The sequence below is a fragment of the Micropterus salmoides genome, unplaced genomic scaffold (assembly GCF_014851395.1).
Source record: "Micropterus salmoides isolate LMB-PRFRI ecotype aquatic unplaced genomic scaffold, ASM1485139v1 Ms_hic_scaffold_14, whole genome shotgun sequence".
In the NCBI taxonomy this organism is placed as follows: domain Eukaryota; kingdom Metazoa; phylum Chordata; class Actinopteri; order Centrarchiformes; family Centrarchidae; genus Micropterus; species Micropterus salmoides.
In genome coordinates this window covers 28,818,304-28,833,091 of record NW_024040485.1, presented here as the reverse complement: position 1 = coordinate 28,833,091, position 14,788 = coordinate 28,818,304, and the positions used below count along the sequence as shown (strand labels likewise).

The following is a 14,788-nucleotide window of genomic DNA, read 5'->3' as shown; positions in this document are numbered from 1 at the left end:
AATCAATGAGCCTGTCACATTGCCTTTAATAGATCTAAACTTTAATTCAGGCTTTGCTCTCTTCAGGCAGGTTATTGTAAAGGATGATGACAGTAATCCTCTGACATTTACTTCAGTCTCTCATCCTTGCTGCCCTCCGGCCCGCCGACCCTTTGAAATACTAACAGAAAAAATTACTTCTGGCCGTCCTCCGGCACTGTCCATACTAATGTGGATGACTTGATAAAACTCCAGCTACAATATCTTTTTACAGGGACAATGCACATTAATCAACTTCACAGTAAATGTCCCAGTGTTAGCCAAAAGGATATTTATCAACTTTTCTCCACTGGCCTAATGTTAGATTAGCCATTAAATCATCAATAAAACAACAATTATCAAGTACAGCAGAAGGAAACAGCCAAAACATGAAGCAGCTGAACAATGGATAAAAAGCTAGGCATTAGGCAATGTACATGCAAAGTAGGATGTCATCATGTATGTTTTAATATGGCCAAGCACACAATACAGGAGCATTAATTTAAAACTAGTATTATACAGTATATCATCATAAATGCTACCTGCTAGCCAAGGCTAATCCTGGGCTGCTGCATCAAATGTTTTTGTGGTTGAGAAACACATATATCACTGACATCATCACTGTCTGATTGGCAATATTTAGACACAAAATGTAATGTTTTTACCTAAAAGGTCAAAAATTGAACCACATCTGGTCGGACACTGAATGACACTTTGACTCAAACGTCACTGTGAACTCAAAATAGGTTTATAGCCGTAATTTAAGAATGGTGTGGGCGATTCCAGATGTCACACATGTGTTGCCTTTGACGACACAATGAGTAATAACTAGCACAGAACAGGCTTTCATCCGTCTCGTCCATTCTGCCTTTCACTTCCTGCACACACACTTCATTCGTTTAGCTTTTGCAGACTTGCAGACACGGATGATTATTACAAAGAAACTAAAGAGTTTCTGTAATTACCAATTTTGACTTCCATGAATGTACATATAGTAGCCTATAATATTGTGAAAACATCATTATTATCAGGTTATTACCCTGTTAATTTCACAACATTACCCTACTGCTATAACAGTTTTATTGTTTGAAGGTTACCACATTGTTACCAAAATGTTATTATAATATTACTAAATAGTTTTGCATTGTTCTATATTTAAGTATGTTCCCCCATTATTACCGTTTGGTTTTGGCACCTTATTACCCTGTTACATGAATTTCAGTCGAATATTGCGCAGATATACACATATTGTTTACACCAACCTATTTTCTGGGTATTACTTTTGTATTAGGTAGTTATTATTCCTTTAGTATAAATTGCCCCACGATTATCATGAAATGGAGAGAAACAATTGCACAGATACATTAGTGTGGACATGGTCTCAGTAGATCCCTCTGACCCCTAAATACAAAGCAATATACTTTAGGGGTCATTGTCACAGGTTACATGTTTATGATTTGTGAGCAGTTCAATTGATGAGTAATAAAATGAATTTAAGCCCCCATCTACTCTCTCTTAACCTGGACTTTGGGGTACAAAGTACAAGAGGTATAATTTTGTCATTAAGTCAGTGAGTCAGCTGTTGACTACAACTTGGGCCCTGTTTTTTTAGCCTGTATTTATTTATATTGTGTTAAATTGGCACCATTAAAAGTATGCTGAATTAGCAGCTAACTGTTTGCAGTGTACCAGTGGATGAAACGACAGCTATCACTGTATTACTGTGATACTGAAGTAAACTTAAGAACACAATGATTATCAGTAATGTTCTGGTGTTATAAAGAGTGTCTTTTTTGTACCTATGACTTCTTAGTAGATTTACAGACATTTATTTGTGATACTAATAATAATAATCTGGGATTGTAAATCCCACTGAATGTAAAACTCGTCCACGAGCTGTGTGTCACAAGCAGCCCAATCAGCAGGCGAAACTACAACAATTAACCTCCTCTTGTTTTTGTAACACTTGCATGCACCTCAAAACGTCTGCATTATTCTTGAGGTTATTTAAAGGCATTCTGGGAAATAAGTAGAAAAACTACAATGCAGTTAACAACACAGACAATAGTATCTACTGTATATATTACAGTATTTGACATATTTGTTAGTACTGCAAGAGTCTACTGCTTTTTCTGTATCATGTTTCAGCCCTGGCTTCACTGCAGAAGTGTTTTAAAACAGCATGTCCTGCTCACCTAGACCACACTCCACCAATATCCGGATATTATTGACTTCTAGAAGACCAAGAGTGTTTGCACAGTGCACATGTGCATGCAAAAAGTGTGTGTGTTTGTGTGTGTGTCATTCAACAGTTGCTATGCCAACAAGTGTTATAGATCCTCCTTCTGTAGGCCGGTGACACTTACAGCACAGGAATTGTCATGTTTGTTTTGGTTGATGTAATCAGCAATAAACTGTACATGTGTAAAAGTGAGAGTAGCTGTAACAGTGCTGATCTTAACATTTTGGTGTAAGCAAGAAAACAACAAAAGGTGTTGTTTCTTGTAGACGACTAGATCTGTCAAATGTTAGTTTTAGTGCTGGGTAAAGAAAGCATGGCAGAAGGGTGTTCAAATTATCTTTAGGCAAATGTTATCTTATTGTAAAATCTGTCATTGTCGTATTCACTGAGTTTCCACAGCTATGAAACCACATTCAACCTCCAACCACATTGCAGCGTTTTTGTTTTATAATGAGATCTTTTGCTACGTTTGCACCTCCCATCCAGACTAAAATGGGGAAAACAAAGACCTAAAACAAAGAAGTTTTAAAAATAAACGCAGGACTTCAGAAATGATGACGCAGACGCTCACGTTTGGCTCTCTGATTGGGTCTTATAAATCATGCAAAACAGAAGTACAATGGTACTGAGTGAGTTATAGTTTTAGTATTTTTATTAAAATATTTTGAACCCTGTAAATAACACTTGTACTGCGCATGTCGCCGTCTTTACTTTGTGACGACTCCCACTCCCAGTTTTCTGCCGCCATAGCCGATTTTAACTCCTGTGTTATCAGAATCAGAATCAGAAATACTTTATTGATCCCCGAGGGGAAATTCTTTTGTTACAATTGCACTTGTCAACGGTAGATAGATAAACAGTATATAAATATAATAGTATAAATATAAAAAATAAAGACAAACATAAAGGTGTGTGGGTGTGTACAATGTTTGCATTATTAAGAATTATTATGGTGAACCAAAAAGACACCACTGACAGAGAGTCCAGCTCCACCCCCACAACGTCACTGGCCTTGCGGATCAGTTTGTTGAGTCTGTTAGCGTTCACTACCCTCAACCTGCTGCCCCAGCATGCAACAGCAAACAAGATAGCACTGGCCACCACAGACTCATAAAACATCCTCAGCATCGTCCTGCAGATGTTGAAGGACCTCAGCCTCCTCAGAAAATCTGTCTCTATTTTCTGAGGGCCTCAGTGTTCTTGGCCCAGTCCAGTTTATTGTCCATGTGCACTCCCAGCTATTTGTAATCCTCCACAATGTCCACAGGGACCCCCTGGATGGAAACAGGGGTCACTGGAGCCTTGGCTCTCCTTAGATCCACAACCAGCTCTTTAGTCTTTGTCACGTTGAGCTGCAGATGGTTCAGTTCACAACATGTGACATAGTCCCTCACCACAGCTCTGTACTCAGCCTCGTCACCCTTGCTGACACATCCAACCACAGCAGAGTCATCAGAAAACTTCTGAGGATGACAGGACTCTGTGTGGTAGGTGATTTCTGTGGTGTAGATGGTGAAGAGGAAGGGAGAGAGGACAGTCCCCTGTGGGGCCCCGGTGTTGCTGACCACGCTGTTTGACACACAGTGTTGCTGGCGCACATACTGTGGTCTGCCAGTCAGGTAGTCAACAATCCAGGACACGAGGGGGGGCATCTACCTGCATCGCTGTCAGCTTCTCACCCAGCAGGGCCGGCCGGATGGTGTTGAAAGCGCCGGAGAAGTCAAAAAACATGACCCTCACAGTGCTCGCTGGCTTGTCCAAGTGGGCTTGGATGCGGAAGGTGGATTGAGCAGGAAGGTGATGGCGTCCTCAACTCCCAGTCGGGGCTGGTAGGCGAACTGTGGTGGGTCCAGAGAAGGGCTGACCATGGGCCGCAGCTGATCCAGAGCCAGTCTCTCCAGCGTCTTCATGATGTGGGAGGTCAGTGCCACAGGTCTGTAGTCCTTGGAGTCACTGGGACGTGGCGTCTTTGGCACTCATCTGTCTTCTCACCTGGTCAGCAATGAGGCACACAGATGTTACATGTGGGGGAGGAGGAGTCATCAGGCTGGTGAGAGCTGTTAACCTGAGAGCTGTATGCATCCTTAATGTTAACATACAGCAGGTCCAGGGTCCTCTCCTCTCTAGTATGGCAGCTGGCAGTTACAGTTACATTCAGTTACAGTACCAGCTCATTATTGGTCCATGCAAAATAAAATCTGGTGTGGTTCTTCGTCTGTGGTATTACTTTATTCTTTCGCCAAATCATCTGTAGCTACTGAATAGACCATCTGCTGCGGCCCGTGCATGCCCAGTATACGTGAACGGCCATGAGATGTGTGTTTTTAGTCGTTTTAGTATAGACGGAGATCAACTCTGATACGCAGCTAAAACGCTGGTGTGGACGGAGATCGTATTCTTTTAAATTCTCCTACTAAAATGGAGTAGTGTGGATGGGGCCTCACTATCATTATGTCATTACAGGGTATTTCTCTACCATTAGGATTACCACGTGGATCTCAGTCTTCTAAACTTTGCCCGGCCAGGTTACTTTTACTCAGCGCTGAAAGCTTTATCACCTGAATATTTAACAGCCAGAGAATATCCTGAGTGTAGAGCAAATATTTGAAATCAAATGGAGCACTTGAATCATTCTGTGTATATATAGAAAGCCAAAGGGCCAAACATCGTGTTTAACCATGCTGTCTTCTAACGTAGGGACCAGAGTGTATAAAAACACTGCAAAAAAGTCACACTTTCCCACTCTGCCAAGAATAAAATTCAGAGGGTGCACAGGATGCTTGAAGTTATTGGGGATCCTTTTGTCATGCAAACTAAAGATAGTGGATCAGCCACTTCAGCCTAAGAATATCACTACTGACTGGCTACTGATTGGTCAAAACTTTTATGTGTGGTGCCTTGAGATGTGGAGCTGTGACCTACATCAGGCTCTAAAATTAAATCTCTTCTGTCTGCAGATTGAGGAGTTTCGGAGGCTGCGGTCCCATGTTAAAGGGGCGGAGCTGCTGGAAGGGAATGATGGGTTGCTGGGGGACAACTTCCGTCCCACTCAGCCGCTCAGTGACCGGACTGTTCGTGCTGCCTTCCAGTGACTCTCATTTCCCACTGCCAACTCAGAAAAACTATGGGGCCTGTAGATTCAAGTATAGAAGGTAACAGTGTTACAGTTAGTTCTGCTCTGCCCTGTTTTAATACACAGTGTAATCCATATGGCTGGAGTAGCTGCAGCCCACTTAAATGAAAAGGTATTGTGCTGAAGTATACCATTTGCAAATCATTTATTAGCGGATGTGATAATAGATCTAAAGTAGTAGTAATTGATTGACTCCTTGAATATGCACTCTCTTTTAAGCTCTGGTTGGGTCTCCACCTACTCCTGAGGTAAATAAGTGGCTCTTTAGCTGATAAATGCTCCACTGTGTTCACCAGTTAGTCACACGTTGGTTTATCAGAGTATTTACACTGAAAACAGCTGTCTGCTGCTGTGGGAAACTGCAGAGTGAGGAAATACTTCTCTTTGTGTTCGTCATTATTACTGACAAAGGCTACTAAAGTACGGTACCCACCCAAGCACTGCCTGTTCACCCTGCTGCCTTCTGGGAAGAGATATAAAAGTTTCTGCTGCCACACCACCAGACTTCAGAGCAGCTTTCCCCCCCAAGCTATCAGACTCTTAAACTCTAATTCATCCTCAGCACTGCTCCATTGATGATAGTTTATTTCTGTTTACCATTTTTCATAATTGCTTCTACATTAATGTATATTGTCTGCTATGTAGCAGAAGGGAGTTACAAAACTCAATTTCACTATATAACCTGTTATATTGTGACAAAATAAATCTACCTACCTACCAATTGTAAGTTGCTTTGGATAAAAGTGTCAGCTAAATGATTAAATGTAAAATTGAATCCACAGTTAATATAAAACACTGACTAGTGCAGCTTTAATTTAAGTAAAATAAATGCTTAAATTAATAAAAACATTTGCTGAACTTCACACCAAACACTACTCTCTGTATTTTTAGTTAGTTCACCACATTTCCTCACAAGAGACAGACTTGTAATAGAACTAGGCATGCTGTCCCTGAGGTATTTTGGGTCCCCTGAAACTACAGTGTAATGGATCAAGCCCTGCAAGAACTAACCCAATTCAGTTTCTAAACTTGGACTAGCCTATATACAGTATGTAGTGTATGGAGGGACCCCAGATTTAGCTCAGTAGCACTGTGGCAGGAGGACAGAGCAGAACATTTGGAGCTCAGAGGGTGTGAGGAGGGTAAAAAAAATACAGAGGAGACTTTTATACTTTGAACTAATGAGGGCACAGGACCTTGAGTTTAGGGATATTAAATCTTAATGTATCTTAAAAGTTTATTTCTCGATGTCAGCATCAAAAACAGACGAGGAATCAGTTAGCCTTGATATGCAACATAATGTCAGGGACAAGAGGAACATCAGTGGACAGTTATCTCATACTATAATACTATACGTCATATCTGTGTCACTCCACATGTAGCAGTTGACTTCAAAAAGTAATTTTCTACATTCAGTTTCATATCTTCTTTCTTTAAAGGGGTACTTAGCAGTTAGCATTGCACTTCAAAAATGTTGACAGACAAAGAGACAAATGGAAAAAAAAGTGTTGCCAAAATCAAAGCAGCAGAAGCAGAGATGTCCTGACTTTTAATCCCTAGTATGGGTCAAGCTCTAAAACTGCTGGACCCTCCCTTCCTGCATTTCCCATAAATCAACTCATTTGTATCTTTTGTCCCAGTTTTACAACAAACACACCTGTTTGATTTTGTCATCATTTTCCTCCCTCAAAATTTTTAAAACTTTCTCCAGAGCCGAAGAGGTCAATCATTAACTCTTGAGCGACCCCAGCACTCCCATATGCAGCCATACTGAAAGAAGCTCAGCTAACCATTTTTTACCTAAACAAAACACAGGTCAAACACCATGCAACCAAGCAAAACGCATTCTCTGTCTGAAAACGGTGCATGCCCGCAGTTAGAAAACTCCTTATATTTCTAACGTCACTCGATACCATCTTAGAATAACGCATTGCATGGTGAAGGAACAGCAGCGCAATGTTCCATTCGAACACACAGTCACCATCTTGTGGCTGACTCATAGTACTGATACCAGTGAGCCTTATTCTGTTCCCCTGACTGAGATCAATCTTTCGATACCCCCACACATAACTGCATGCATGGAGCTCTTTAGACACACAAATATTCATTGTGTTTATAAATCATTCAATGTTTTGGGGAGATTTATGTTATTTGTAACATGGCTACATGGAAATAAATAGTTCTTTGAAGTAAACCTCCCAGTAACCAGTCAACATGTAAATAGTAATCATGGCCAAAACATGGAGACAGCCTGAGTATATCTTTATAAAGTGTATCATAAATGCTGTATTTTAGTGTCTTCTCATCAAATTTACAGTTACAGTAGTATTCAAAGAGTAGGAGAAGACATTCAGTTGCATTATTATCTGTGGGATGTTTTTTATAATGGTGATATTGCCTTTAAAATTTAGATTTTATACTAGAGGAGGATGACAATCTCATATTTTCCTTTACTGCATCTTGATTTACTCTGGAATGGTAACAGAAATAAGTTTACTTACAATGATATCACCTAGCTTCTGACCTGTCAAAGGAGACCAGAAACATGCATGCAGGCCTAATGATTAAGGAGGTATATCTGATTAATTTGAGTATGTTGTTTTAGGCTTTTTTTCCTGGGGATCGGACTAGTGTTTTAAAAAACACCGTTCAAGTGTACTCCTCATGACTTGTAAACTGAACTTCATTTGTAAAATCTCACCTTTAAATAAATGACCCATTTGCTGAGAAGAGTAGTAACCTCACTGCAAACTTTACAATGTCAAGCATAGAAGGAAAAACCCTGCAAGTGGGTGTTTTCATGTAGTCATGGTATTTTAGGACTCATGATCACATAATGACTAATACAGTTTAATATTTGAAATGATTAAATGAATGAATCATTTCCATTTCACTGAATACAATTATTTCTTGCAGTTACATCAAACTGACAACTCCCAAAGATTGTTTACCCTCTGAAGGTTGAATTGAGTGGCACAGAAGTTTTAGAATTTACTTATTAGAATTATTCAAGAATAGCAGGCTGACAGTTTTCATTACTCTGTGACACCACTAACTGAAGATCTGAACTGACTTCAGTGTAGTTCACATACAAGGGACAGCGAGATGGGAGTAAGAGGAAGGATACATGAAGGAGGGAAAACAGAGCGGGGGAAGAAGTGTGTTGAAGGGAGGGAGAATGAGGGGTACTGTGGCGAAAGGAGGTGGGAATGCCAGAGGGATGAAATAGGAGTAGACAGAGGGAGGGCAGGGAAAAAGAGATAAAAAAAAACAAAGGACTATTGTTTACAGTGTAAACGGATACTGATCTGGTCCCACTAGCACAGACCCACCTGAGACAAGACCTATGAACCAGAGAGAGTGGTAGAGAAGTAAAAGAGTAGAGGATGCTGGGTGGAGGTCACTCAGAAAACTAGCATTAAAGAAGAGTGACATTTAGTATTTGTTAAAAACTGGTGCCAGAACGGTCACATCTAATCTGGCTATCACCAGCTGAAAAAGAGCACCTGTTGTTGTGGAAAAGTATTATCCTGTCTTGCAGCCTTCTTTGTCCAGAAACAAGAAGAGTCCACAGATATGCAGAGTGGCGCTTGGAGCTAATTTAAAATATTAGCATGCTAACATGCTCACAGTACTAATATGCTGATGCTAAGCAAGTATATTGTTTATCATGTTCACCATCTTAGTTTAGTGTGTTAGCATGATAGCATATGCTAATTATCTGTACACACAAAGTATAGCTGAGGCTGATGGGAATGCTTTTAGTTTTGCATGTAATTGGTCATAAACCAGTATTAAGTATTGGATAAACTATCGTTTTGACTCGATGGTGGCGCTAGTTGTAACGTTTAGGGGTCTGTCATGGTTTCGAGATTTTGTTATTTCCTGTTTTATTTTGAAAGTATACTTCCTCATGAGTCTCTGACTTTACTTCCTTTCTTTGTGTGTTTTCCCACCTATTTGATTGTCTGCCCTGCCCTAATTAGTTTCACCTGTGTTTAGTTATCCTCCCCTTACTTGTATATTTAAGTCTGTGTGCTCTCCTTGTTGGTAAATCGTCTTTGTTTCAAGCCTGTCTTCAGTGTTTTCCTGTGTTTTGAGCTTTTGCCTGTTTGGGATTGTTTGCTTGTGCCCTTCTGGATTTGTTTGCTTTTGCTTTTCTTTTAATCTTGCCTCACAGTCTTGTAAGCCTGTACACCTTTTGTTTGACTATTAAAACCTTAAAACTGAACCAGTTCTGCCTTTGTGTCTGCATTTGGGCCTAAATCCCCTGTGTTCCTGTGTCTATGCTTGAAGTGATTGTGATAAGATCATGAAATTTTTTTTACAATTCATCCTAAATTAATGGCAATCCATCCAATAAGATATTTTACTAGAAGCTAAAATCAGGAGATTATCAAATTCAATTCTCTAGGGATTATGGGTCTGTAAGTGTGTCTGTTTAAGACCCTTTTCAGCATTTTCTTACCTCTCTGCCATGTAGACATTTGGCTAAATCTTGTATTTATTATGTTTTTTTTCATGTCCACCTCAGTGGATGACATGAGACAATGTAAAATTGTCTTAGGATTTTCAGGATTTTCAAAATTTATGGTTGTTTTAACAATGTATGTGTTAATGATACACATAGGTAGGTTTAGGTGTAATAGTTAGTTTTTTACTTTTATTTCAAATTATCTGTACAGTAAGAAGTCCTGAAGCTTTTATTACAGGCAGTGGCATAGCCCCATACATACACAGCCTTAGTGGGCCCCCTTTCTCCTTTATACATCTTCTGTCCAGTGGTGGATGAAGTACACAAATCCCCATAAAGAAAGACGCATTGCACATTTACGCACGAGGTACAACATCATTGATTATTTGAATCTCCCGACACTCTGCCAGGATCGGTCAGGATGAACTGACAGCAGCCTCTCTGATCATTAAAGTAATTCGTTAAAACACAAACACATAACCTATAATCTATTTATGCATGATTCATCAGGGGAGCTACTGAGGACCCCATAGTTTGTACCCTGACTACAATCTTGACCATCGGATTCCCGCAACAGGAAATGACGTTACTCTTTTACTCATTGATTTGTTTTCGTGGGGCCGAAATCTTTCTCGGTGTTGGTGAATTATTAAAAAAACAACAAAGCACTTAATTTCTGTTAAAATGCTTTGTAACCCGCATTACTGAGATTGTAACAGGTAGGTATTACCGATTTGTCTTTTGTAATGCATTATATTACTGCGTTACAACATAAAGCAATACATTACTGTAACTGCATTACTTTTGTAACGCGTTACTCCTAATACTGTACATCACATCAGGATTCTCTTCTTCTCTTCTTTTTATCTGATCCGTGTTTCCTCTTTCTTGACAGGAGAGAAGAAAGCAGTGGTGTGGAGAGTGGAATAGAGGGAGAGATGGAAAGTTGATTTGGTTGTAGATCAGCTGCAGACTGACGGTGGACAAAGAAACTATTGATCTCCCAGCTTTGTTTGTGTGTGTGTGTTCAGGTTTCTCATTCTTACTGTATATGTGTAAGTGAGTGTAACGTCCTCCCTGTGCCTATGTGTGTGCTCTAGGTACATCTTGAGTGTTGTTGTGGTAATCTACGAGTATGTGTTTCCTGATTAGAGGTTAGGGGGATTCACAACTTGTCAGTCTCTGCAACAAGGGGAAACATAAACCATGTGATGTACCTGGACACACACACACACATCCTTGTACTTCTGTAGCTGTGAGGACCCTCATTAACATAATGTGTTCCCCCGACCCTTACCCTAACCTTAACCATCACAACTAAAACGCCAACCCTAACCCCAAACTAAACATAATCCTACCCTAACCCTTGACTTGTAACACAACAGTGTTGAAACGCCACACCTGTTTCGGCATGCCGACTGTGGCTTTTCACACAGACGTATTTCGGCTGTTGTTTCTACCAACGTTCCCGGCTCAGAGGAGGATCTAATCTGAGCCTCTTTTTCCAGCTCCGTACCTTTCATACAGCGTGGCGAGCTGGCCTATTGCTGTAATAGTCAAATAGCCAAAAAATAAGTCAGTATGAAAGTGCCTCAAGTCTAAACTTTCAAACAGCCCTTTGAAGTTGTGAGGACCAGCCAAAATGTCCTTACTTTCCAAGAATGTCCTCACTGTGTTGGTTAAAATCTTGTTCCAGTCCTCACACACACACACACACACACACACACACACACATACACACACAAACCCTAACCCTCACCTTTACCTAACTTTAACCTGAACCCTAAAACCACATCTTAGCCCTCAAAATGTCGTCTCTACCTGACCTCAATTTTCCTCACGGTGACACGAGTCCCCATCAGTTAGTGTGAAGTCAGGTTTAAGTCCTCACTGAGATATAAGAACATGAAACACACACACATTAAAGAACATACTGTACCGCCGCAAGACACAGTTTGATTAAAAATACACCCATGTGCTCTGTGTGTGTACTGTGCTGCATTTTTCGCATACACCTGAGGTTGAGTGTTCTGCGGTAGGCCATGTCTGACAAGACAACTACTTTTTTTAGCACAGTTGCCGTGCCTCTGCTTTATTTTCCTAAATCTCTGTCATTACTACATCCTCATGTTTTGTTTAGTTAGCAAGTAAATCCTGCTGGGTTTAATCAGCTCGTCCTCTCAGAACTCACAGAACACAGAACAGAATTAAAGTGCATGAAATGGTTTAATATTAACATTTTAATGGGTATGTTGAGGCTGTGTAGGTTATATTCTGTGTGGTTCAGCAGTGTGTGAGCGCTCCACGCAGGGACATCTGACATGAGCTGCTGCTTTAACCTCGTCCACATCTTCATCTCACCGTACACTCAACAGATATTTAGTTAGCCAAACTCACATTACATGTACTTTGTATAATGCCAAACGCTCAAATAATCATTCTTAACCCCTCCCTGCTTTAGACAGTCAAATATCAAACTTACAGAATTGTTTTGCTGCTTTAGTGTCCACAAACCTTAAATGTGATTTTATGTGTTGGTTGCTATTTTCCTGACATTTTTCTGTTAATAGTGTTAGTATTCTCTGTGTCAATACAGGTTTGGTATCCTGTCCTTGTCTAAAGCAGCTTTAACCCCCATAAACATCACATTTACATTTAGCTGACACTTTCATCCAAAGCGACTTACAATTGCTATACATGTCAGAGGTCGAATACTCTGGAGCAACTAGGGGTCTTGCTCAGGGACATGGATGTGTCAAAGTGGGAATCGAACCCAGGTCTCCCACACCAAAGACAAGCATTTTTTCTATGCGCCATCACCACCCCACATTAGTGGAATACTACTTTCAGAACTGTTTTAGAAAGCAGGGAGGGTTACAAGCGCAGCTTTTATGTGTATGTTTATATTACATTGATTCAAAATGTGATATCTTATGTTATCTAGGAAAAATGCATTTTAATGCAAGCTGTAAATGTGGGCAGAAACCATTGGGATCAGAAAGCAGTTGGATCAGCATCTGGAGGTGGTCAGGCTTGTATTGTGATCTCAGCCCGGTGTAAATGCAGTCAAAGGTCACCTTTCCTGCCAAGTCAAGCGAGCCTTGCAAAAGTTACAAGCAGTAGCAGTAGCTAGCAAGTCTTCCCTTGAGTTAGGATGTGCCATGTCTGTTGACAAGGCCTAAGCATACTGATCCCTGATCATAAAACACGAACGAAATAACAAGAACACCTTTTAATACCAGGTGTAAAATTGAGAAGACCAATTGAGTGGATGTCATAATCCAGATAACATATAGATCACATGTTATTACCAGGTGTAACTGGGGCCTGTGTGTCTGTGTGTGTACTCTTTAAAGGTACTGTGTTTGACAAACCATGCTGAAATAAACTGTGAGAATTGATGACTGTTACTGTAAAGCAACAATAAACTACAACACTGACTCACTAAAACACTAAATTGAAATGGTGATATTTTTTTCCTACTTCGAACCAAGAGAAACATGAACACTAACCAGTCACTGTTATTAAACGATAAGTCTGGTGATATTATACTATTTTATATTTTATTTTATATTTTCTTACAGTACACATATCTAGAATATACACTCACTGGCCACTTTGTTAGGTATACCTGTTCAATTGCTTGTTAACACAAATAGCTAATCAGCCAATCCAGTGGCAGCAACTCAATGGCATGTAGACGTGGTCAAGACAACTTGCTGAAGTTCAAACGGAGCATCATGTGGCATGGTTGTTGGTGCCAGAAGGGCCGGTCTGAGTATTTCAGAAACTGCTGATCTACTACGATTTACACACACAACCATCTCTAGGGTTTACAGAAAATGGTACGAAAAGGAGAAAATATCCAGTGAGCGGCAGTTGTGTGGACCAAAAAGCCTCTTTGATGTCAGAGGTCATGGGAGAATGGGCAGACTGGTTCCAGATGACAGAAAGGCAACAATAACTCAAATAAAAAACTCGTTACAACCAATGCAGAATACCATCTCTGAATGCACAACACGTCCAACTTTGAAGCAGATGGGCTACAGCAGCAGAAGACCACACCGGGTGCCACTCCTGTCAGCTAATAACAGGAAATTGACGCTACAATTCACACAGCCTCACTGGACAGTAGAAGATGAGTCTCGATTTCAGCTGCAGTATTCAGATGGTTGGGTCAGAATTTGGAATAAACAACATGAAAGCATTAATCCATCCTGCCTTGGATCAGCAGTTCAGGCTGGTGGTGTTGGTGTAATGGTGTGGGGGATATTTTCTTGGCACTGAGCATCGTTTAAACGCAACAACCTACCTGATTATTGTTGCTGACCATGTCCATCCCTTTGTGACCACATTGCTACTTCCAGCAGGATTACGTACCATGTCACATAGCTCAAATCATCTCAAACTGTTTTTTTGAACATGACAATGAGTTCACTGCACTCCAGTGGCTTCCACAGTCACCAGATCTCAATCAAACAGAGCACCTTTGGGATGTGGTGGAATGGGAGATTTGCACGATGGATGTGCAGCCGACATATCTGCAGTAACTGCGTGATGCTATCATGTCAATATGGACCAAAGTCTCTGAGGAATGTATTCCAACACCTTGTTGAAAGTATGCCGCAAAGAATTAAGGCAGTTCTGAAGGCAACTTACAACTTACTAGTGAGGTGTACCCAATAAAGTGGCCAGTGAGTGTACATTCTTACAGTAAATCAACCCCAAAGACCCAAACCAACAAAGCAAGTATTGTGTGTGTATACAAAACAACAACAACACTATAATGTTGCCCAAACAATGGCCAGTAGCACTACTTGAACATTAATAGTGCCTTCCTTTCCTTCGGGTCTGCAAATCTCTCAGTCACATGCTTCTAATGACAGCATGGTCAATGCATTCAGCCTCTCCTGGATCATAG

General features: G+C 40.5%; 1 protein-coding gene across 3 annotated transcripts in view; it reads left to right on the top strand.

Moving 5' to 3' along the window:
- Positions 1–13,324, top strand: part of ca8 (carbonic anhydrase VIII) — a 31,745-nt gene extending 18,421 nt beyond the window's left edge. For 2 of the 3 annotated variants that reach the window (XM_038718880.1, XM_038718879.1), the window contains exons 8-9: positions 5,218–5,412; positions 10,763–13,324. In XM_038718880.1, the coding sequence (XP_038574808.1) occupies positions 5,218–5,352 (135 nt within the window). In that variant the 3' untranslated portion in view covers positions 5,353–5,412; positions 10,763–13,324. The remainder of the gene's footprint in view (positions 1–5,217; positions 5,413–10,762) is intronic. The other variant, XM_038718881.1, reaches the window with a different exon arrangement.
- The last annotated feature ends 1,464 nt before the right edge of the window (positions 13,325–14,788 follow it).